We start from the raw sequence: 21,089 nt of genomic DNA, 5'->3' as shown, positions 1-21,089 counted from the left end.
TTCCGCCTCGGCGCCGGTCCTCCGGTCCTCTCAATGGTTTTCCCGGCGGCCCTTTCGCGAACAGACTCAAAGACTTCCGGAGCGGGGTGACGGCCCGTCATTGGTTCCTGCGTGAACACAGAACTGGAGTTTTCTGTTCCAAGTGCAGCGAGCAAGAGAAAATTGCTAGGCGGACACAGTTCCGGGAAGAAAGGCCTCAGACTAGCTCGGCCTGGCAGGTCGGTTCCCACCTGGGTCAGCCCTTTCCCAAGGGGTGGGGCCGGGATGGGAGCTGTGCCGCGCGTGCAGTGCCACCCGCTGCGATGGAAGGTCGGCCCTGACTGCGCCTCCTGTTCCCGGGTTTGCCCACTAGCTGTCGTTTTAGGAACAAGCTGATGGTTTTAGTTCCGATATTCCTGTCTTTGGCGACTATGTTTGTGTCTATAAACCTCTCCAGCCTCGACGTCTCTCTTGGCACCGCACCAACTAATCCAGCTGCCTCGTTCGTAGTCATCTGACATGGAACAGTCTAAAATAGAATTCGTTTAATTAACCCTCCGGTCCTAACCTATTCCTCCTTCATGGTTATCAAGTCCAGTAAACAGCACAATCCATCTGGTTGCTCAATCCAAAGATCGTGGCTGGCGTCATTCTTGAAACTTCTGTTTCCTTCATGTCTACATAACCATCTCTTGTCAATTCTGCTTCCAAAACAAAGCCACGTTGCGCAGTCAATAAAACACGAGTAAACATCTTTCTAGTATTCTCTGTCTTCAGTCAGTCCATGTGACATCAGTAATGATAACCCATGTTCAACATCTTCTGATCCAGCCTGAATCTCTAACAGCTCTCTTGTTGATGGACTGCTGAAACCATTGCTAGATGATCTTCAGCTAAAATTTACTTGCATGTGATAGTAATAATATATTGTTCTATAATTTGAGCATTCTGTTGGGTCATCCTTCTTTGGAATGGGAGAAAATATGGATCTCTGCCAGTCAGTTGGCCATGTAGCATCTTCCAAATTTCCTGGCCAAGACGAGTGAGTGCTTTCAGCGCTTCATCCACTTGTTGAAACATTTCCATTGGTGTTCCGTCAATGCTAATGCTTATTTTGGGCTAATGCTTTCAGGCCAGCGTGGGCTGAAAAAGTCAATTACTCTTGACTTTTGTTCTTTTGCTACCTCTTGAAATGGTGGAATGTCAACTTGTTCTTTTGGGTACAATGACTGTATTCTTTCCATCATCTGATGCTTTCGGCATCATTCAATATTTGCTCATAGAATCATCCAGTATTTATTTCAACTCGAAGCTTGACGTTTTTCTTGAGATCTGCTGAGTGTGTCCTTTTTTTGTTTTCTCTTATGCCCCTGTACATTTTATTATAATAACTTTGTTTCTTCCAGCTCACCTTTGAATTTCTCTGCTCAGCTCTCTGACCTCATCATTTCTTCCATTTGTCTTAGCTACTCCATGATTAAGAGAAAGTTTCAGAGACGCTTCTGATGTCCACGATGATCTTTTCTTTCAGTGCCCTTTTGCTTTCTTCATGAATAATGTTCTTGAAGCCCTCCTACAGCTCATCAGCTCTTCTCATTAGAGTTCAGTGTGTTCAATCTGTACTCAAAGAGGTTCTTGAAATTCAGGTGAGATATACTCAAGGTAGTATTTTGGCATCATGAATTTGTTTTAAATTTTTCAGCTCCAACTTGAGCAATGGATGGTCTGTTCCACAGTCAGCCCCTTGCCTGGTTTTAGCTGCTGATAGTGATTCTTTCATGGTCTCTTCCCACAGATGTTGTCCATTTGATTTCTGTATATTCCATCTGGAGAAGTCCACAGGTAAAGTTACCTTCTATGTTGTTGAGAAAAAGTTACCTCCTATGTTGTTGCACTGAACAAGTCGTTGGTCTTGTAAAATTCTATTCTGTGATCTCCAGCTCCGTGTCTGTCACCAAAACCATATCTTCCAACTGAGGTTGCTTCCTCTTTGTTTCCAGCTTTTGCATGCCCATAGCCAGAAATTACCAATGCACCTTGGTTACCTGTTTGCTCACTCTCAGACTTAAGACATTGGTAGAATTCTTCAAGTTCTTCATCAACTTTAGTGGTCAGTGCATAAATTTGAATAACAGTTGTGTTGATTGAATTTCCTTGAATGTGAATAGATAGAATCCTATCACAAACAGCATTGGACTTCAAAATCAACCCTGAAATGCCCTTTTAGACCACGAATGTGACCCCATTCTTCTGGATTGTGTGACTCCCAGCCTAAGAAACCATATGATTGTCTGACTCAGAATGGCCAATGCCAGGCCATTTCAGCTCACGAACTCCATGGATATTGATCTCCATACCTTCCATACCATTTTTGATGAATTCCAATTTTCCTAGATTCATGTATTCCAAGAGCCGATTATTAATTGATGTTTGAGCGGTGAAGGGCCTGAAGGCTTTACTCCCACAGCTTCACTCCATTCCATCATTATGGGTGACTCTACTTTCAAGGCAGCCAGCCATTCCTCAGTCAGTTTGAGTGCCTTCTGGCCCAAGGGGCTTATCTTCTGGCGCAGGATCTCTGACAGTGTTTTGCTTTACTCCTTGGCCCTTCCATATTTAATAATGCCTAAGTGTTGTCCATAAGGCTTTCAGTGGCTTATTCTTCCGAAAGTGGGCTGCCTTATCCTATGGATGGCATATTCATCACAGTCTGTTCTTCGTCTGGAAGCTCCTTGGAAACCTGTTTACTTTGGATGACCCTGCTGGTATTTGAAAAGTAGAGTGACACAGCTTCCATCATCACAGCACCCCATTGCGACAAGCTCTAGTAAAGGACACAAGTGAAGGAAATAGGCAGTCAGTTGAAAGAGGTGGGATCTCCGGATGATGGGAAAGGGTGTGCAAAGACCCTAAGCAGAGAAAGCAAGGCTTGCTTGTGGCTCTGGGCAAAGATTAGCGTGGCCAGAACCGAGTACCTGAGGGAGAGGGTTGCCTGAGCTGGACCTCGAGAGAGTCATCTCTAATCTTTCTTTTTTTTAATGTCTGGTGATTTGAGAGCCCTGGTGGCGGAGAGGGTTACAAGTAGGGCCGCTAATCAGCCACAAGCTTAGCAGCTCAAAACCACCCATCTCTTCTTTGGAGAAAGGTAACTTTCTGCTCCCGTGAAGATTTACAGCCTTAGAAGACCTAAGGGGTTGTTCTCCTCTGTCCATAGGGTTGTGTGAGCCAGAACTGCCTGGGTGGCAGTGAAGTGTGGTGGGGTCTTGTGCTTGGGCCGCAAGCATACAGAGTTAATTGGGCTTCCATTGAACCCTTCAGCCCCTGTTTTGTTCCGTGACTGTTAGTGATCCCCTATGGAACAGCACTCTTCCTCCTTTCTCCCTGCTTCCCACTGTGGTGGTGGTCTTTCCTCTCCCTTCCTGCCCACGAGCTGGACCCCTGGGCAAAGGCTTCCCTTTTAAGCTCCCAGGGTTCGTTGATTTTAAAAAATGTCGACTGACCAGGTGTTAGTATTCTTCTGCCCGGCTAGTCTTTGTTGCCCTGAAAGTTGAGCCCTAGGGGTGAGCTCAGGCCTGATGGGTGTCTCAGGGCCGTCACCTGGGGGTCCTAAGAGGCCATCACATTCATGAGGCTAGTCTTCTTTTGGCTGAGTTTTGTTGCACAGTTTCGCCCATTCCATCTAGGACCTCATATTGCGGTCCTTTTCAGAGTGGTCACTGACCCATTCCTCTTGTCTCAGTGGCCCAGGAACCCCGTAGACTAATTGCTTGCATGGAGCTGTGATTGCCTTCACACTCTGCGCTGAGTGGACAGACCACTGGTCGCCCTGAGAGTGGCTCAGGCTTCGAAGGGAGGGGGCCTAGTGGAGTCGTGGTTACTCCTTGAGCTGCTGCCGCCAACTCAGCAGTTTAAAACCACTGTCCGCTCCCTGGGAGAAACACGGGGCTTTCCACTCCTGCCTCTGAGACTCACAGGGCCAGCGCTACCCTGTCCTACAGGCTCACTATGCATTGGCATCGACTCAGTGGCAGTGAGGAGGGTTGGCATTGGGTGGCATTTGAATTGGATCTTGACAAGAGAGGTCAGCATGTGGCAGAAGAGAGGAGGGAAGCAAGTGAGGGGGGAAAAAAAGAGGCAGAAAGCACAGAAGCTGGGGTGGCCAGGGCGAGTGAGGGGACGGTGAGGAGGCCAGGCTACGCCGTAGCTCACATACAAAGCAGGGTGAGAAAGAAAACAGAATGCCTGAGATGGGATCAGATTGTCCCATCCGCCCCAGTTGGCTTCTAGAGTAATTCGTTTTTTAGTGTTAAATGTAGCGTTCAGTTATATTGCAGTGTTTTTTTTGAGCTTATGTGTGTCAGGCCCCTTCCCACCCTCCCCAATACTCCACACACACACCCCCACATATTTCCTTTCCTCACTAGAGCCGTACAGGTAGCTCCTGCCATCCCCATTCTACATATTGGAGAATTGGAGTGCCAGGATGTTCAGTCGCTCACCCAGGGGTGCAGTTGTGCCCAGCTGTCCTGCAGCCCCAAACCCACGCTTTCCCCAGTACTGCCCGTTACGTCAGTGCTGGTCTCTGCTACCTTGCATTTTATCACAGACAGCGTATGGGCCATAGTGTGTTCGTGTTATTTTGATGTCTGATGGCAGCTCATCAGAATGAAACTCTTTATAGCTGTGTCTTAAGGACTGGAATTGGCACAGCCCCGAAATGAACCCAAGCCCACTGCCATCAAGCGGGTTCCAGCTCACAGCGACCCCATAGGACGGAGTAGAACTGCCCCAGAGGGCCTCTAAGGCTGTGAGAATCTCTCTCCCGCAGATGGCTGGTGGGTTCGAACTGCTATCCTTTGGTTAGCAGCTGGGCGCTTCAACCACTCTGCCACCGGGGCTCCTGCTCAGCAGTGAGGGGCTAAAACACTATAACATTCATGACTGAACCTCTTGACACGCAGTGTGGTTCCCGGTGCTTTTTCTGGGTCCTTTGCCCTTGAGTTCTGCTCTCTGCTTCAGAAAGTCTTCCCTGGCCCCTGTCTAAAGCTTCTGCCTCCTCGCCTTGCTTAGCTTCCTCCCTCCCTGCTTTTGGCGCCTGACAGTGCGTCCTCAATTTATTCATTTGTGTACCTCATGTCTCTGCCTGCTGGAATGCCGTTCTAAGAAGGTGCAGAGAAGAGACGCCCGGTTTGGTTCACTGTGATGCCCCACATTTAAGTAAATAGCTATGAACAGACAAGCGATGGATGAGAAAGAAGCAGGGACTACAGGGCTCAGTGGCACTTGGTGACTGATTAGCTTCAAGTTTACTTCAGGAAAGAGTCACTGACTTTTGACATGGCTGGTTTTTGTTTAAATCCTAGGAGGCAGTTTCCAAACAGCATCTCAGCCTCCCTGCTGCGGCCAAGCCACATGCCTTCTTCCGCTTCGCCAGACCACGGGGGCGACCCAGAGGCCTGTGTTTTCAGATTTTTAGACCTGGATTTAAAAGACTCAAGTCTTGTCAGTCCCAGTGACCAGCTCAAAGCCGAGTTAGATGGTAGCACGAGGAAGAAATACTCCTTTGCAAGGAAAAAGGTAAAAGTACTGTTGCTGGTCCGTGGTCGTGTAAATGGAGTTAACCTAGGTGCATCTTGAAGTAGCTGGTCAGACAGGCAGCAGCGTCAGAGCGTGTAACTCCAGAAGCCCTGGAAGCGGGAAAGTGCAGTTATAAGGATCCAAAGGACAGAGAAATCGCCTCGGCAGGAGGGCCATTGAATGTGCCCGCTAGAGGTGGCCACGTTAGTGGACGAGGGAGTCCACACAGGGACCATTAGGCAGAGACTGGTAGATGGGCACAGGGCGGGGTCCTGGCTAGGCTGTGTGTCAGGCACACGTGAAGGAAGAGAATGGCGGGTCGGGAGAGAACCAAGCTGCGGGAAGCCAGGCTGATGTTCTGGTGTGGCACCTGTGTCTGTCAGCAGTGGGTGTGCTGCTGCCAGCAGCGCAGCTCAGGCTGTGTTCTACAGAGATTTCCACATGACCTGGAGATTTGTATTCAGAGAAGAATTGGGATGCATGGCATTACTTACTCTTCATAATGCAAAATCCAAGGAGCCGTGGTGGCACTGGGCTCGCCATTGGGCTGCTAGTCACCAGGTCAACAGTTCAATTCCCCCCACCCACCCCATCCCCGGTCAATCCACAGGAGAAAGACAAGGCTACGCCCTTAGAGATTTCTCAGCTGACTCAATAGCTGTGCTTTACAAATAGCACTGTAAGACCCAGTTTAACGTCTACTTAGCTTTCCCAGTTAACTTGTAGTTAGCTGCTGACCCAGTTTCACTTATTTCTTCTATAGCGTAGTAGTAAGAGAATGGGTCTTGTTGCAGGGAATTCTCCTATTAAGTAGTAGGACGTCAACTATCAACTCCTGTGGGTGAGGTCACATAACAATTTCACTGGGTTTAGACTGGAGCTTATTTAGCAGTGGCATTCTTTGAAAATAACAGTGGCATTATTTGAAATATAATTGTAGGCATTTGCCCTTTTCGTCAAAACCAAGGAAGTCCCAGCATCTAAAGAAACACAGTGGCAATGTTGTCAGCAGCTATTCAAAGACCGGACCAGCATCCACAGACATGTGGCCACACAGCATGCTGGTGAAGTCCGCCTCCAGACCCGTGCTGTTGTAGAGCAGCTGGCTGTGGCACTGGGCTCCGCAGAGAAAAGGAAGCTTCCCAAAGAGCCCTTCCCTCCCTCCTGGCTCCCTGACCTCAGCGGCTTTAGTCCTGACCAGCTCGCGGGGTAAGATTTTCGTTCTTTATTGGGGGTTTGATCTTAACCCTTTGAGAACCAAATTGTCTGTTATGCATACAGCTTTATCTTTCTCCCCACTACCTACCCACTCATACTGAAATGGCCCGAGGAGGGTGAGGAGGCCGTGCCCCTGGACCTCCCGGTGTGGCTGCTGGGACTCTGTCATGGTAGCGCCGTGCGTGGCTGCTGCTTTTAAAGTGAAACACACATCTTCCCTGTGGCACGCTTCTGGGTCCGTAACTAAGAGGAATACAAACGTGTGTCCACAGAAAGCCTTGCCCGAGAATGTTCACTAACAGCTTCACTGCATAATAACCACACTCTGCCAGAGGCCTGCCGCCAGCTCTGGGCGACCCTGGAGGGCAGGGTAGAATGGCACCTGTGAGTGTCCGAGACGGTAGCTTCTGACGGGAGTAGAATCCCCCTTGGCTCTGCCGCAGTGACTAGTAGTTTTGAACTGCTGTCCTTACAGTTAGCAGCCATCAGGACGCCTTAGCCAGACACAGAAGCAGCTGCAGAAGCCCATCGACCAGAGACGGGGGTGTGGGGTCGCCACAGCCAGCCGCATCCAAGCTAGAACATGCGATTCACAGGCATACGTGTGGGGCATCGCCAAGAGAAAAGCAAGACAAAGGAAGTACACGCTCTGATGTTACCGACATGCCTGTTCTAGAACTGGCAAGATTCATCTCTGATTAAACAGAGCGTCTGTTGCTGCTGGCAGGGTGGAGGCGGGCGGGTGAGTGGGAACATGGGAGAGGACTTTCCGAGGTGGTGGGAATGTTCTGAGTTTCGTGAGAGGTGTGAGTCACATAGGTGTACACAGGTGTCAAAAAGAGGCACTTAGGGTCTGTGCATTTCTCTTAAAAACTATAACTCAGTTAAAAATGTGTCAACAAAGGAATGGGGGAAGAAAAAAACTAACCAAAGAAGGTGGGGACGGAGGGGGTGGGAGACGGCTTTCTATGTTAGCGCCCGTCATCTGTTTAAAGGCACGTGGTTTCAGGTGTCTGTGCCCAGACTGGGAGCCCTGGTGTCGTGGGTTGCATGTAGGGGTGCCACCTGCAGTCAGCTATTTGAATCCCCCAGCTGCCCCATGGGTGAACGATGAGGCTTTCTGCACCTGTAAAGTTTCCCAGCCCTGGAACCCAGGGGCCGTTCTACTCTGTCCCACAGGGTCACTAGGGGTGGAGTGGACTCGATGGCAGGTGAGTTTAGATGTGCTCGTCCGTTGTACCCAGATGGATGCAGCATTTACCAGCGCTTGGTGAGGAATGTCGTGAATGCTTCAGCTGGCAGAGGTCAATGCAGCGTACGTGTTAAAGACCTAAATGGTCTTTGTTGTGCCTTCTGTTTCTCACCTGGAATGTCTCAACATACATTATATTCTGCAGTCTCTTAAACTGTAATGATGAGTCAATGTTTTTAGGAGTTTAACGTTGTTATGCTCATAAGCAGGATGCTGAGTCACCCTTTTAACTAATTGACCTCAAACTGTTAGGAATCTGCTGCCCCTCCTGACTTTCTCCGCCTGCTGAGCATGAACCCTTGGTGTTAGGTACCTAGTGCTGCGTAACTAAAGACCCCAACGCTGAAATCAACAGGCCTGATTTCACACAGGGTCTTCGGGTCCGGGACCCAGAGCGGCTGAGCTGGGTGGTCCTGGCTCAGGGTCTCACCGGCAGTAGTTACCTCGGTCCCTGGAAGCTCATGCTGGGACTGCTTCCAGGAGCTGCTGGGGGCGCTGGTCTGCATTGCGGCGTCCTTCAGCCAGTGACTGCAGTGTTGTTTCCCTGTGGTTTTCACTTCCTAGCAGCCAGGGCGCCGATGACGGGGAGGTGCTGCTTTATTACTGCTACTGTGACCTGCAGGATCCGCAGCAGGTCTGTGCCTGGCAGGCAGCTCTGTGTCGGCATCTCCAGCTCACAGGCAAGGTAAGTCCTCCCTCACCTCATCCTTCCGGCCCTCGGTGCTGCCCAAACTTTGGAGGCTACAATCGGCCCTCCAAGCATTTTCTGTGAGCCTCTTAGAAATTCATGGAGTCCCCCAGGGCCTTTAAGGAGAATCTGTAACAGCTGGACACTTTTTCTGTACAGGGCTAGGGAGTAAATACAAGAGGGTTTCCAAAAGGTCCTAGAAAATGAGATTAAAGGGACTAATGTTTCCCATGAACTTTTGGGAGCCCCTCTCATACTTTAAGCTCTGTGACAGCTACTCAACATTGCCACGGCATCACCAAAGACCATGAGTTCACGGTACGTACAAAACAGCCACCGGTGGGGTCGTGTTCTAATGAAAGTGTATGCAGAAGCAGGAGCCGTCGGCCCACCTCTGGCGTGAATACGTGGTCGTGCTGTGTTGACTGGGACACCTGTAGGGGCAGCTCCCAGCTGCTGCTGCTCCTTTCTCCTAGATCATGGAGGGCCTTTCTCTACGTCGGGGCCTTGACACGTTCTGGCCCCGTCTCCTCTTCCCCGCGAGGGTCAGAGGGCTCAGCCCTTACTTCAGAGCCAGCTGCTCACATGCTCGCTCCACTCTGCAACCTTTATCCCTTCCTGTCCCTTTCCCCTGTCTGTCTGTTTCCATAAGGCTGTGTTGTACCTTTGGCCAAGGTTACATAGTGTGTTTGGGTCCCCGTTCTCCAGTTTCTACGCAGATTGCTCAGCGACGTTGGTGACATTCTTCATAAGGTGTCAGCACTCTCCCGAGTTCCTTTCTGGTGGGTTTCCCTTTGTGGCCCCTAACATCCTCATTCTTGTTTGAAAGAAATTGTGATTTTTTTTTTAGTTTGTTTTTTTAAGGCACATAGTACTTAGGAATAATATTCATGATTTTTCAACCAATTTATCACCTACTTACAAGATGGCCTGGGGGATTATTTCGGTCTAAGGTTTGAAGAAGGTCTCAATATTTTTCTCAGGGAGTCTGCCAGTCTTGACCCGCCCAGTACGTCTGAGTGTATTGTGGGAGTGTGAGGTCCTGGTCCACCTTTCTCTGCCACTTTATCCCATCTGTTGTCGCCCTGATTAGAACTATGGGTAGTGCTGGCTGGGCACCATCTGGTTTGTCTGGTCTCGGAGTGGATACATCATGGTTCAAGTAGACTGCCTGGTAGACTAGTTTCTTCTTTGAGCCTCTGATTTCCTTCTTTCTCTTTCTTTCTGAACCAGTAGAGACCAATAGTTGCGTCTTAAATGGCCGTTTGAAAGCTTTGAAGACCCCAGGCACTATGTTATGCGTAGCTTTGTGAAGCATGTATTATTTGCCAATTGACCATTCCAAGTTTTGTTGTGTTTTTTCTCTTCTAAGGAATTTATCACTACCTGAAAGTATACTACTTTTCTTATTTTTACCTTTTATTTTTCCCTTGTAGCTTCATGATGATATTTTCTTGATGGATATGTTGTCAGTACTAGAGCAGGGCTTAGAATTAATAGACAGACAGTAAAATGTATGTGGCATGTTGAGTAAAGAATGAATCTGTATCATTTACAAAGACGGTGTTCTGCGTCCAACGTGAGTGAGTAGCAACGGGCCTTCAAAGTTCGTGACCCGTGCACGTATTGGCCTCTCCATGTAAAGTAAAGAACGATGGGGATTGAGAGACAGGGGACCGATGCACCATACAAACAGGCCCCATGGCCCTGAGCCCCGAAGAACTAGAGGTGCCCAGGTATGACTACCACCTGTTGGGGAGAAGATGACATTAGAAGATCGGAGATGAGTAGGGACCAGAACTCAGAATCAGGTAGGAGAGCGGGCTCACTGGTCTGATGGAGACTGACGGAACTCCCCGGACCGTGGCCCTCAGTCACCTTGAGGCCAGGGACTGAACTTCTCCAGTGTTAGGATCACCAGCGCCTCAAGAGCCAAAGGGCAGCCAGCATTTATTCAAGGGCAAAGTCCTGATGTTAGGGAAGAAGAAGGAAGGGGTCAGGAAGCTCAGGGAGGAAGTGGGGTAAGTGGCGCTGCATTCAGGGAATTGCAGTGTGTGAGTTAAAACAAAATGTTTACACGAATTATTGACTGTAAAGCTGGTGACCAACTCTGTAAACCTTCACCTAATTTATCAGAAAATATTTTCTTTTTAAGAAATAAATGCATGCGTGTCGGTAGCCAACCCTCCGTGTATTACATGGATATAAGCGTAAGCATTCAGACACCAAAATGCTCATCGTGATTACCTCTGCTTGAAAATGGTGGAGGGCATGGTGGTGGTGTGCGTACCTGTATGTGTATACACGTGCACGTGCACACGCACACAATGCGTTGCAACGCTCTCTGGCCGCCCTGTCTCACACCTGACCGTTCCCACGCAGCTCCCGGGCTACAAGCGGTCATTGGGGCTTTCCACACCTACCAGACGGGCAGTGCCCTCACGCGCCCCGCCCACCTCACTCCTTTAGTCTGGCATCGAGCTCGCCGCTTCTGCTAAGAAAATCTCCTTGACTTCGTGTCGCCCGTCCCCTCCCCGCTCAGCAAGGCGCTACTTACTAGTCGGTTGCAGGAGCGTCCAAATTCCTCGGTTCTTCCTCCTGCCATCCAGTCCGTCCTCCATGCAGCAACCAAAATGACCTCACGGGACCATCGTCTCGCTCCCTCTTCAGACTCTTCCAATTCTGGAGTGAAACCCCAAATCTGTACTGATCCCTCAGTTCTGGTAAGGTGGGGCGCTTCCTGCGTTTCAGTTGGCTGACACTCTTCACTCGTGACCCTCACGGCCTCAGGCTTTCTGAAACCCTCCGAGGACTCGTTGGCCTTTGGGTCTCTTTACCCGAGGCCCTTCTTCTGCAAGGGGCTCCCACTCTCAGTACTGTCTGAAAGCTAGCTTCTGTCGTTTGCCACTTGTCAGTTTGTAAATAATTCTGTCCTAATGTCTGTGACTTCCGTTAATCTGTGAACTCTAAGAGGACACAAACATAACACGATAGCTGATGCACAATAAAAATACATATATATATACACATGTGTACATATAATATAAACATACAGACATACACACACATAGGGAATGTATATTACCAACGAGAGAGAGAGAGAACTAGTAGGCCTGAAAGATGCTCATGGTAAATTTGGATATGCAAATCCTGAAACCAGCCCCCTTTCTGGGTTGATCTCAGATTGCTATCCTAGGCCAGAAGGTGAGCTAGTGGTGGCCATCCCTCCCATCACAGGGAGCAGCCCCTGTCTGGCATTTGGGTCCAAATGTCCAGACTTCAAAACTGCACGTTCAGCTACTGAGGTCATTTTCCAGTGGTAGAAGATTTGGGAGACTATTGGCATCTAACAAAAGGAACAAGGAAGCCCTGTTGGCTGAGTGTGTTACTCATTGGACTGCTAACTGTAAAGTGCATAGTTCAAACCCACCAGCTGCCCAGTGGGAGAAAGACGAGGCGGTGAGCTCCCGTAGCGAGTTGCAGCTTCAGAAGCACCAGGGAGCAGGTCCACTCTGTGGGGTCAGTCGGCAGTGCGCAAGTAGGAGCAAAGGAGAATCTGGCGTTACGGAGAGACGCTTCTAGTCCCTGTTGCTGTGCATTCCTCGCGGCCTCTGTGTAATTCATAAACCATTGGAGGCTTCGGGATAAAAGAAAACTGACAAGACTTAAAGGATACACTTTTAAATACGGATTTGTCCTTAGGGAAGTCACTTCACTTCTCTGAGCCTGTTTTCTTTTATGTAAAATGGTGAGGCTGTTTGTTTTCAGAACTGCAGTGGAAAAGCCCTTTCTCACAGCAGGTGCTCAGGGCATCGTAACTGACTGTTCTTCATCTCGAAGGTGTAAGGCCTTTCTCACAGGAGCGACTTCGGTTGAAGGATCCTAGAATTAGAGGGGTTTAGAGAAGGTCTTGCCCGCACTGTGCAGGAAGTAGAGGTGCTTGCCCTTTTTGGGGGTCCAGTCTACTCAAGAGAGCTTGTAGGGGTATGTGCCTCCATCCTTCCTACCACGGGTCAGAAGCAATTTCAGAGTGGATTGTTGGTTCAGCTTTATTTTTATATATTAAAAACAACAACCTGTTGCCTTTGGGTCAGTTTCAAGAAGTATGTTAACTTTCTCAGCGAAGAAGCTGCAGAGCTAAATCTTGGTCCTGGATCCACGGATCTGTGGAGGCTACTCTGCACTGCCTGGATTTCAGTGGCGCTCACACCCACGCTGGCCATGGGGTAGCTGGAGCGCCATAGCAGAGGGGCTTTCTAGACGTTGTACGTTCCGTTTCTTGATCCACACACGTGGCCTGAATACCTCATCTGCACAGGCCCCGTGGGCAGTGCCGTGTTAGGAAAGCAGGTGTCTCTGGTCCCATTCTGGTGTCCACAGCAGTGTGTCTGCTGTTTGACACTCCACTCACCGCCCGCAGGAGCCTGTTGTTCCCCCTGCAGAGACCGAGCAGCTCAGGATGGGCTTGCTTCCCTTTCTCTCCATCTGTATCTCAGCTTCGAATTGCTGCTGAAGGACTGAATGGGACGGTTGGGGGAAGCAAGTTGGCCACCAGACTCTATGTGGAAGCCATGCTTTCCTGCCCATGGTTTAAGGATCACCTGTGTAAGGAAGATTTTAAGGTAAGAGGACTTGGAAGTAAAACGCACCTAGAGTTCATCTGCTTCTGCCTTCGAGCCTCTCTAGCGAGAGGAGGTCAATGGGGAGAATAAGTGGTGTCACCTCAGAACTGTCTCGCTTAGGTTAGCAAGGATCACAGAGGGAACCTGGGGCCAGCTACCTGGAACGCTCATCCCAGTTCCTGCGCTAACTAACTGTATAACTTTGGACAAGTCAGTGGCTTCTCTGGACCTCAGTCTCCCTTGTAAAAATCAGGCTTCTACAACTTAGAGCACCGAGGACGCCCGTCCCGGGCATGTTCCTGACTGTGTGGGGACTACCTCATCATGAGGGATAGAGCACAGCAGATGAAAGGTCCAATAAGATGACGCCGTGCCAGTGCTGGCACAATCAAGGACCGTTGCTCGGGAACAAACACTGGGCATGATGATCACATATTGGAATTGCTCAGAGGTGTTGCTGTAGAGGTAGATGCTTCCAGCTGTGGAAACACCATTTCTATCTCGTATTCCTGCAGACGGGATATACAGTAGATCGCTAGTGAAGTGCCTTTATTGCAGAATCAGGACTCGACTGTACCCTGCTTTTGTTTCTCATTGGCTAGACCAGCCCGGGAGGAGCTCACTGTTTCCCAGAATTGCGCGTTGGTGTGTTTGAAGAAATCGTGCCCATGGGGATTAGCCCTAGTAAGATCTCCTACAAGAAGCCCGGTATGTCTACTTTTAGAAGAATTGTGCTTTTCTTCACAGGACACAACATATTAGGCAAATAGAAGGTTCGACAGGACAGTGCTCAGCAAGCACCAGCATGAATCCTCTCTGAGATGGCTGTGGGTGGTGGCCAGCCCTGAGGGTCCATGCAGTGCTTCAGTTGGCTCTGCTCTTTGGTGCCGGGGGAATTGAAGACACTGCCCTGAGAACTGACCTCTCAGTTACTCTTGCCGATGGTGACTTTAGGAGGTTGCTTTCTCTTTCTAACGGTTACTTGTAAGTAGTTCACCAGAAGACTAGAGCGCACTTGCTGCAGGAAGCAGTGGCTTCAGTAAGGCAGTGAGTGGGTTGTTTCCAATGTTCGAGAACATTGGCCCACTCTCCCGCTGTGGTGCCGTAGAGCAGGGGTGGAGGATGCCCAGCCCACCAGCTCCTGTCCTCCCCAGAGAGAAGTAGCCCCCCTCCCATTAGGGGTGACTTAGTCAACTGCATGACCAGTATGGCTTACAGATGCGGTTACAAATATCCACATGGCCCCTGGCAGGAAAAAGGCTGCTCCCACCCCTGTTACAGAGTGTTGAAAGACATTTCTGGTTTGGTTTGTTGTGTTTTTATTTTATTATTAATTGGGAATTAATACATATATTGTTAAAATTCATGACCAGCTTTCATCTATAGCCCCCACCCACTTTCTCTTTCCTGGATTCTTTTGAGGGAAATCCCTAGCAGTCTATCACTTTATGTACGAAGATTCCAGTGTCTGATCACTATAAGTTAAAGAGGTTTTTTTATTTATTTAAAAAAATTTTAAGAGTTAAAAAAAATAACTAAAACCATTATTGCATCTAAAACAGTAGTGGGAATTTTTTAATATTAACAAATTTCCAGTTAGTGTTCAAACCACCCAATTCTCGTAGTGTTATTAGCATTCAGATACAGTCCGTGCATTGTAATTAGCTGACGTGTCTCTTGAGTCTCTTGGCCTGTAGATTCCCCTCCCGTTTGTCCCCTTTGCAGGGTAGTGTTTGAAGAAGCTGGGTCCTCTGGCTGTAGAGGTGAGCTCCCCCAGCTTAGATTCTGCTGAGAGAGCCCCCGAGCTGTTTAACATCACCCTCGGTCCTCTGTACTCCTTAGAGATGGTAGCTAATATGATGTGGAACGGCGCTGTTCAGTGGAAGTGTAATATGGATCACACACGTAATTTCCAGTTTTCTCGTGGCCACATTTAAAAAGATGAAACAGTTGACCTTATCTTTAATAATCTGTTCTAAAACAATATATTTTGATTTCAACATATAAGTAGAAGATAGAGATAAAATTTAAAGTGATCAGCGAGCTTACTGCCCAATGTAAAGTCGGTGTGGCACAACGCCCTGTGGGCTAGCCACATTTTCAGTGCTCGGCAGCCACGCGTGCCCACTGGGGACCATATTTGTCCAGCTCTGGAGACCTGGTGAGGTTCAGATTTGATTTTGCTCTTGCTTTGTTTGCCTGCTCTTTTCCTAACAAGACCACTTCTTCAGTAATGTTTGTCTTCCTTCACCAGGAGCCCCATCAGTCTAGTTGGCTGTCTGGTGTGCAATATGTAAATATTTCTCAAAGGCTGGAATGATGCCACAGGAGCACGGGAGTGAGATGCAAACACTGGGAAAGAGACTCCTCCATCGGGAGCTCAGGCCAAAAGAGCCGGGCCTGCTCCAGGTCCCCATTGTCGCCGAGGCAGTGTGCCCTCAGGTTTCTCTGTGCCTGCAGGGCGAGTGGCTGGGAGCAGGGCTGTATTGCTTTCATTGGAGCCGGTTGTTTGTGGACCTCTGCTATACACGGCACCGTCCCATCCGGCCACAGCACGAAAAGCAGCAGCGGGGAACAGGGTCCTGCGAACAGAGTTTAAGTAGATTCTCCATCGTCCTCATGGCCGTTTTGAACTCCCCCCTCTTGCCCTGCTCTGTGGGTTCTTTGGGTGTCCCTTCATTGGTGTGCCGGCCACAAACATAGAATGGAGCCTCCCACATTCCCCTAGGCGCCTAGGTTCGGCAGGTAGGGGATCTTGATTCCTACACTGTGCCGAGCCTGCCTGGGCACAGAGCAGTCTCCGATGGTGATTAGGGTTCATTCCTGAGCAGAACGAGTTTTCTTTGGGGCTCTAAGTCACTAGAGCCCTGAACCATGAGGTGTGGTCACCCCACTGCCCAGCTCACCAAAGGTGATAGCTGTATTCTGAGGTTCGAGAATGTTTCTGTTTTGGGGGTTGGGGGCATAAGAGCTCCACCAAATTAAGCGCCCTGTTTAGTCCACTGAGCCACACATTGGGCTGCTAACCACAGGGTCAGCAGTTCAAGCCCAGCAGTCACTGCAGGAGAAAGATAGGCCTTCTGCTCGCGGCAAGGTTTACAGTCTCAGAAACCCAAAAGGGTGCTTCCAATCTGTCCTGTAGGCTTGTACAAGTCAGAATTGACTCGGCAGCAATGAGTGTTTGGGTTTCAATATTTTACTTCATCTCTTCAGTCCTTGTTTCGTACCCTTTTCACCTTTTGCTCTCTAAGATTCTCCTGCCTTTTCTCGTTCACTCATGCACGCAGACCAGTCCTCGTAGCCTATTCCCTAATGTTCTCCCATACCTGCTGACACCAGCGTTCTTAGCCTTGACCTTGGGCTCAAGCTCGGTAGGGACTGCTCGTAAGGTCTTTATTGCAGCCGAGGCTCCTTTGTGTGCAGCGGCCAGTTCCTGGTGCACTCGTGCAGGGAAGCAAGCACACGTGACCATTTCGTGCCCGGTTGTCTGGTCACCAAGCGTGAGGGGTCTCAGTACCCTCACAGCTCCTGACTTCTCGCCCGCCAGGCCCCCACGGCGGTCACGATGGGCAGAGGGAGGCCAAGGGCACCTGACATCCTGGAGTGACTGCACCGGGCAATCTTCAGACACACTTTCAGTTGACCGGGGCTTTGGGGAGGAGGGGGGAGAATGTTGCGGTGGCTACAAACAAGGCGTTGTCTCCGGCGTGGGTGTCTGTCTTTCATCACGCCATTTGGTGCTTTGATTTTTATTTTAGGAATCCATTTATCCCCAAGTGAGTTTCATAAGGAAGTGGAAGCATTTTTATCTACGGCCAGTCAGGGACAAAGTGATACCCTCCTCCTGGACTGCAGAAACTTCTATGAAAGCAAAATTGTAAGTACGAACCAGACTTGAGCTTGGTGAGACGGAGGCTCACTCTCATGCCCAGCATGGCTCAGGCACAGGGATCCCCTCCTAGGACTCAGGGTTTCAGAGAGAACTTAGCTGGGAGCTGGCGAGAGGGCGAGCATTCAGACCAGCTTGACATGTTCTCTGCTTTTGGCTCCCAGGTGCCACCCTTATGCGTGAGCCACTTGAGGGTCTTGTAAAGCTTGCTTGGGGCAGCCTCGCTCGTCCCCCGAAGGACTCTGGGAAGATGGCCCCGTGTCCACCTAGCCGAGGAGCCCTGTCTGTAAGCTCTAAGTGTTGAGTTCAAGGGCACTGATGGGAATGGCCATGGACAAGTGCTCCACAGTGACCCAGGGGCCGCCAGACACAAGAGGCCTGGCTCCTGCTAGGTGGGTGGCCCTGATCACTCCGCTGCTTCTTCCCTGCAGGGACGATTCCAGGGCTGCTTAGCCCCCGATATCAGGAAGTTCAGTTACTTCCCTAGCTACGTTGACAAAAACCTAGAGCTTTTCCGAGAGAAGCGGGTATTGATGTACTGCACGGGGGGCATTCGTTGTGAGCGCGGCTCGGCCTACCTCAAAGCCAAGGTGAGTCCCCCAGGAGAGGAAGTACCCAGCCCTGCCTCGCGACCCTCCCGCACACTGAGCCTGCCAGAGGAGTCACACTCTTCACCAGGGAATCTTGCAGCACTCGATCTGAGCTGCTTAAATCCCACGATGTGAAACGCACTTGACCATCGCAAAGACTCACCAGCTATAAAAAGGAGAGCTTAGTTAATATCTCCGTTGCCTTGTTCCGTAAGTGTAGCCCTCAGAAGAGCAGGTAAAGGGACATCACACATCCCAACGGATGTCCTCCTCTATTTAGGGGACAACAAAAATAGCTGGGTGTCGGGGTTCTCACGAGTGAAGCCCTCCCTGCTTGCTGTCCTTAGCCCTCCCCCTGCAGGCACGGTCTGGCCCCCAGGCCCAGCACTCGCTCAGTGTCCTGCCCTTGGGAGACGCAGGGGTCCTCCTCTCTACGTGGCGTTCCAGATGCCCCATGGGTTTCTCCCCCCCCCCCCCCCGCCCTCAGGGCGTGTGCAAGGAGGTGCTCCAGCTCAGAGGCGGCATCCACAAGTACCTGGAGGAGTTCCCCGACGGCTTCTACAAGGGGAAGCTGTTCGTGTTCGATGAGCGCTACGCCCTTGCCTACAACGGGGCCGTCTTGGCAGGTAGGTCAGCACAGACCCGCCCCCCAGCAAGGACAGTGGGCGGGCAGGCCGAGTCTTGTTATTTAATGTCTGAACAAAGCCACACATACTGTTCTATAGCCCAGATCTCAGGATATTTTGCTGTTTTTAATTGCTATGTCATTTATTTTCACGGTAATTCTATATGTTCTGTGCATGTAATGCTGTTATTCAAAGACGGAGTCCATAGGCTCCACTGAGCCCCTCGTTTAGAGGGGTGTGAGACCCAGATGTACATTTGAGTGACAGGAGGGTGCTCTACCATGAGAGCAGAATCCAGGCCCAAGGCCCGAAGCACGAATGGCCCTGGGACGTGACTACAGCTTGGGGGGCACTACATGCGGGACCAGATGAGGTGGTCGGTGAAAGGGTGGGGCTTCTCCGTCAGGGGATGTGCTCACAAGCAGGGAACCCCAGTGGTGTGCCGCCGACCCCGATTCCTCTGTGCAGACTGAGATGATCAGGTGTCTGGAGCTGGTCCTCTCCCCTGCCTTGGTCTTTTTATTCTCGTGAACCGTCTGGTATCTGGCTCTCTCTAAAGCTACTGCAGACCTGTATCTATAGATGACAGACAGGGAAGAAGCGGGAATGGGGCCAAGTTGGCAGAGGAATATGGGCAGGACTTGGTGGGGTCTGCACGGGAATGTGAAGGGGAGAGAGACGACCCACCGGTAGCTTAGTTCAGCAAGGTCAGGAGAGTTGAAGAGTGAGGTTGCTGATGGTAACGGGAAGCCAGCAGGGAAAACAGGCTCAGAAAGGGAGAGTGGGAGTCTGAGTCAGGCGGTGAAACGCCCTGGCCCCAGCAGGACAGTGTCAGGCCTAGGGAAGAGGGTGAGTGGGGTGACCCATGAGGTTGCCGGTCGCTAGGGGCTGCTCTACATCCTGAGGCAGCAGATGATCTACAACCGTCCACCCATAGGAGGTGCTATGGCCCACTTTTGGAAGCAGGCTGTTTAACGGGAGGTTACGCCAGGTTTGGAATAGCTCATGAGAAAACTAAACCCAAACCACGGCCACCGGGCCGATGCCGACTCAGAGTGACCCTGTAGGACAGGGTAGAACTGCCCCTGGGGATTTGAGACTGTAGCTCTATATGGGAGTAGAAAGCCTCATCTTTCTCCCTTGAAGTAGCTGGTGGTCTTGAACAGCTGACTTTGCAGTTAGCAACCCACCACCTAACCACTACTCCACAGGGCTCCAGCTGATGAGAGGGAAGTATCAATGCCGGTGCTCTAATTGGGAAAAATGGATGTTGGGATCAGACATTCCCCAGAAGTACTCAAGCTTCGAGAGAGAGAGAGAGAGAGAGAGTGTGTGTGTGTGTGTGTGTGCGCGCACGCACGCTGTCTTATTAGCAGACAGGAGACTTACTGTAGAAATCCCCGAGGCCCCGTAGGACATGTGGTAAGCTGGGAACAGGAGGTTTGCCCATATTGTGCACACGTGCACACACACGCTTTAATAAGGACTTTTCTTGCTTCCTCAGACTGTTCATACTGTGGAGTCCAGTGGGACCAGTACAAACTCTGCTCAACTCCCCAGTGCCGCCAGCTCGTCCTGTCCTGCCCTGCCTGCCAGGAGCAAGGGTTCACAGCCTGTTGTATCACGTGCCAGGACAAAGGAAGGAGGCAAGCTACCAGCACAAGGCCGGGCAGCTTTAAAGAGGAGTGTGAATGCACAGCCCGCCGGCCACGCGTACCCAGGGAGGCGCCACAGCCACGCGGCCCTGGGAATGCGGAGCCTGGGCCTGATGCTCATGTGAGCGTCTCCTCCAAACCACCCCAAAGCTAGGTTTGGGGTGCCACACAGCTACAGCAGCAGAGAAATGGCATCTCAGGGCTGGCCATTGCCACTATATCAACTGGTAATCATGCTGGGCACCTCCACTTGACAGCAGGACGGGCCAGGGACATGGCTGATGTCTGGCTCCTACCCGACCTGAGACATTGACTCATGATACTGGTGCACAGTGAAGTGGTGAGCCTGGGGGATCCCTTAGTGCTCAGAATAGAGCCTGGTGACCATGCCAGGCTCTCTCTCTCTGCTCTGTACAGAGCTGTTTGTAAACACTGCCCTTGTCATCACACCTGCCCATCCTACAGGCAGAAACGTGAAGGCTGTGAGCCTGGCAGTGGATTTCTCTGAACCAGGCCCCAACCTACCTCTCTGCCTTTTCGCTGATCGCCGGAGAGCATCTGGACCAAGGGCCTCCATCATGGCATTTGGCCTACTTCCTGTTTTTGTAAATAAAGTTTTACTGGAACACAGTCACATCCATTTCCTTCCTTTGTAGAGGATCTGCAACTGCTTTTGAACTACAAGAGCAGCAAAGAGAAGAAAAAGTGGTTGCAGCAAAGACTGTGAGGCCCACCGTGTCAGTGATGCTTACGCTCTGCCCCCTGACCGAGAGTCTCCCTACCTCTGTCTGAATGCGTCCTAGTCTCTGAGGGAGCAGTCCGCCTTCGGGATGAGGCCGCTTCCACTCTGCGCTAGGGTTCTGGGAGGCATTTTCCCACTCGTCCCTGCTTCTCCCAGCACCCACACTAGTGGTGCTTAGAGGTTCTCTCAGATGGAGTCATTGCGACCTGATGTCACTGGTGTTTGGGTAGCTGTTTGTAGGTCGCATGAGA

General features: G+C 50.5%; 1 protein-coding gene across 4 annotated transcripts; it reads left to right on the top strand.

The window, feature by feature from the left end:
* The first annotated feature begins 40 nt into the window (after positions 1 to 40).
* On the top strand, positions 41 to 20,726 carry TSTD2 (thiosulfate sulfurtransferase like domain containing 2). 4 transcript variants are annotated; one of them, XM_075560195.1, is made up of 11 exons: positions 43 to 218; positions 1,775 to 1,821; positions 5,343 to 5,556; positions 6,497 to 6,765; positions 8,591 to 8,711; positions 13,211 to 13,336; positions 13,939 to 14,044; positions 17,095 to 17,213; positions 17,657 to 17,815; positions 18,303 to 18,441; positions 19,946 to 20,726. In XM_075560195.1, the coding sequence occupies exons 3-11, from the start codon at positions 5,392 to 5,394 to the stop codon at positions 20,248 to 20,250; spliced, it is 1,509 nt and encodes a 502-aa protein (XP_075416310.1). In that variant the 5' UTR covers positions 43 to 218; positions 1,775 to 1,821; positions 5,343 to 5,391; the 3' UTR covers positions 20,251 to 20,726. The 4 variants fall into 4 exon arrangements, with proteins under 4 accessions (XP_075416312.1, XP_075416310.1, XP_075416309.1 ...); XM_075560194.1 differs by lacking the exon at positions 1,775 to 1,821 and having other exon boundaries at positions 45 to 218; XM_075560196.1 differs by lacking the exon at positions 1,775 to 1,821 and having other exon boundaries at positions 46 to 218; positions 8,594 to 8,711.
* The last annotated feature ends 363 nt before the right edge of the window (positions 20,727 to 21,089 follow it).

The sequence above is a fragment of the Tenrec ecaudatus genome, chromosome 10 (genome assembly GCF_050624435.1).
Source record: "Tenrec ecaudatus isolate mTenEca1 chromosome 10, mTenEca1.hap1, whole genome shotgun sequence".
Taxonomy (NCBI): Eukaryota; Metazoa; Chordata; class Mammalia; order Afrosoricida; family Tenrecidae; genus Tenrec; species Tenrec ecaudatus.
This window is presented reverse-complemented; position numbering and strand designations above follow the sequence as displayed.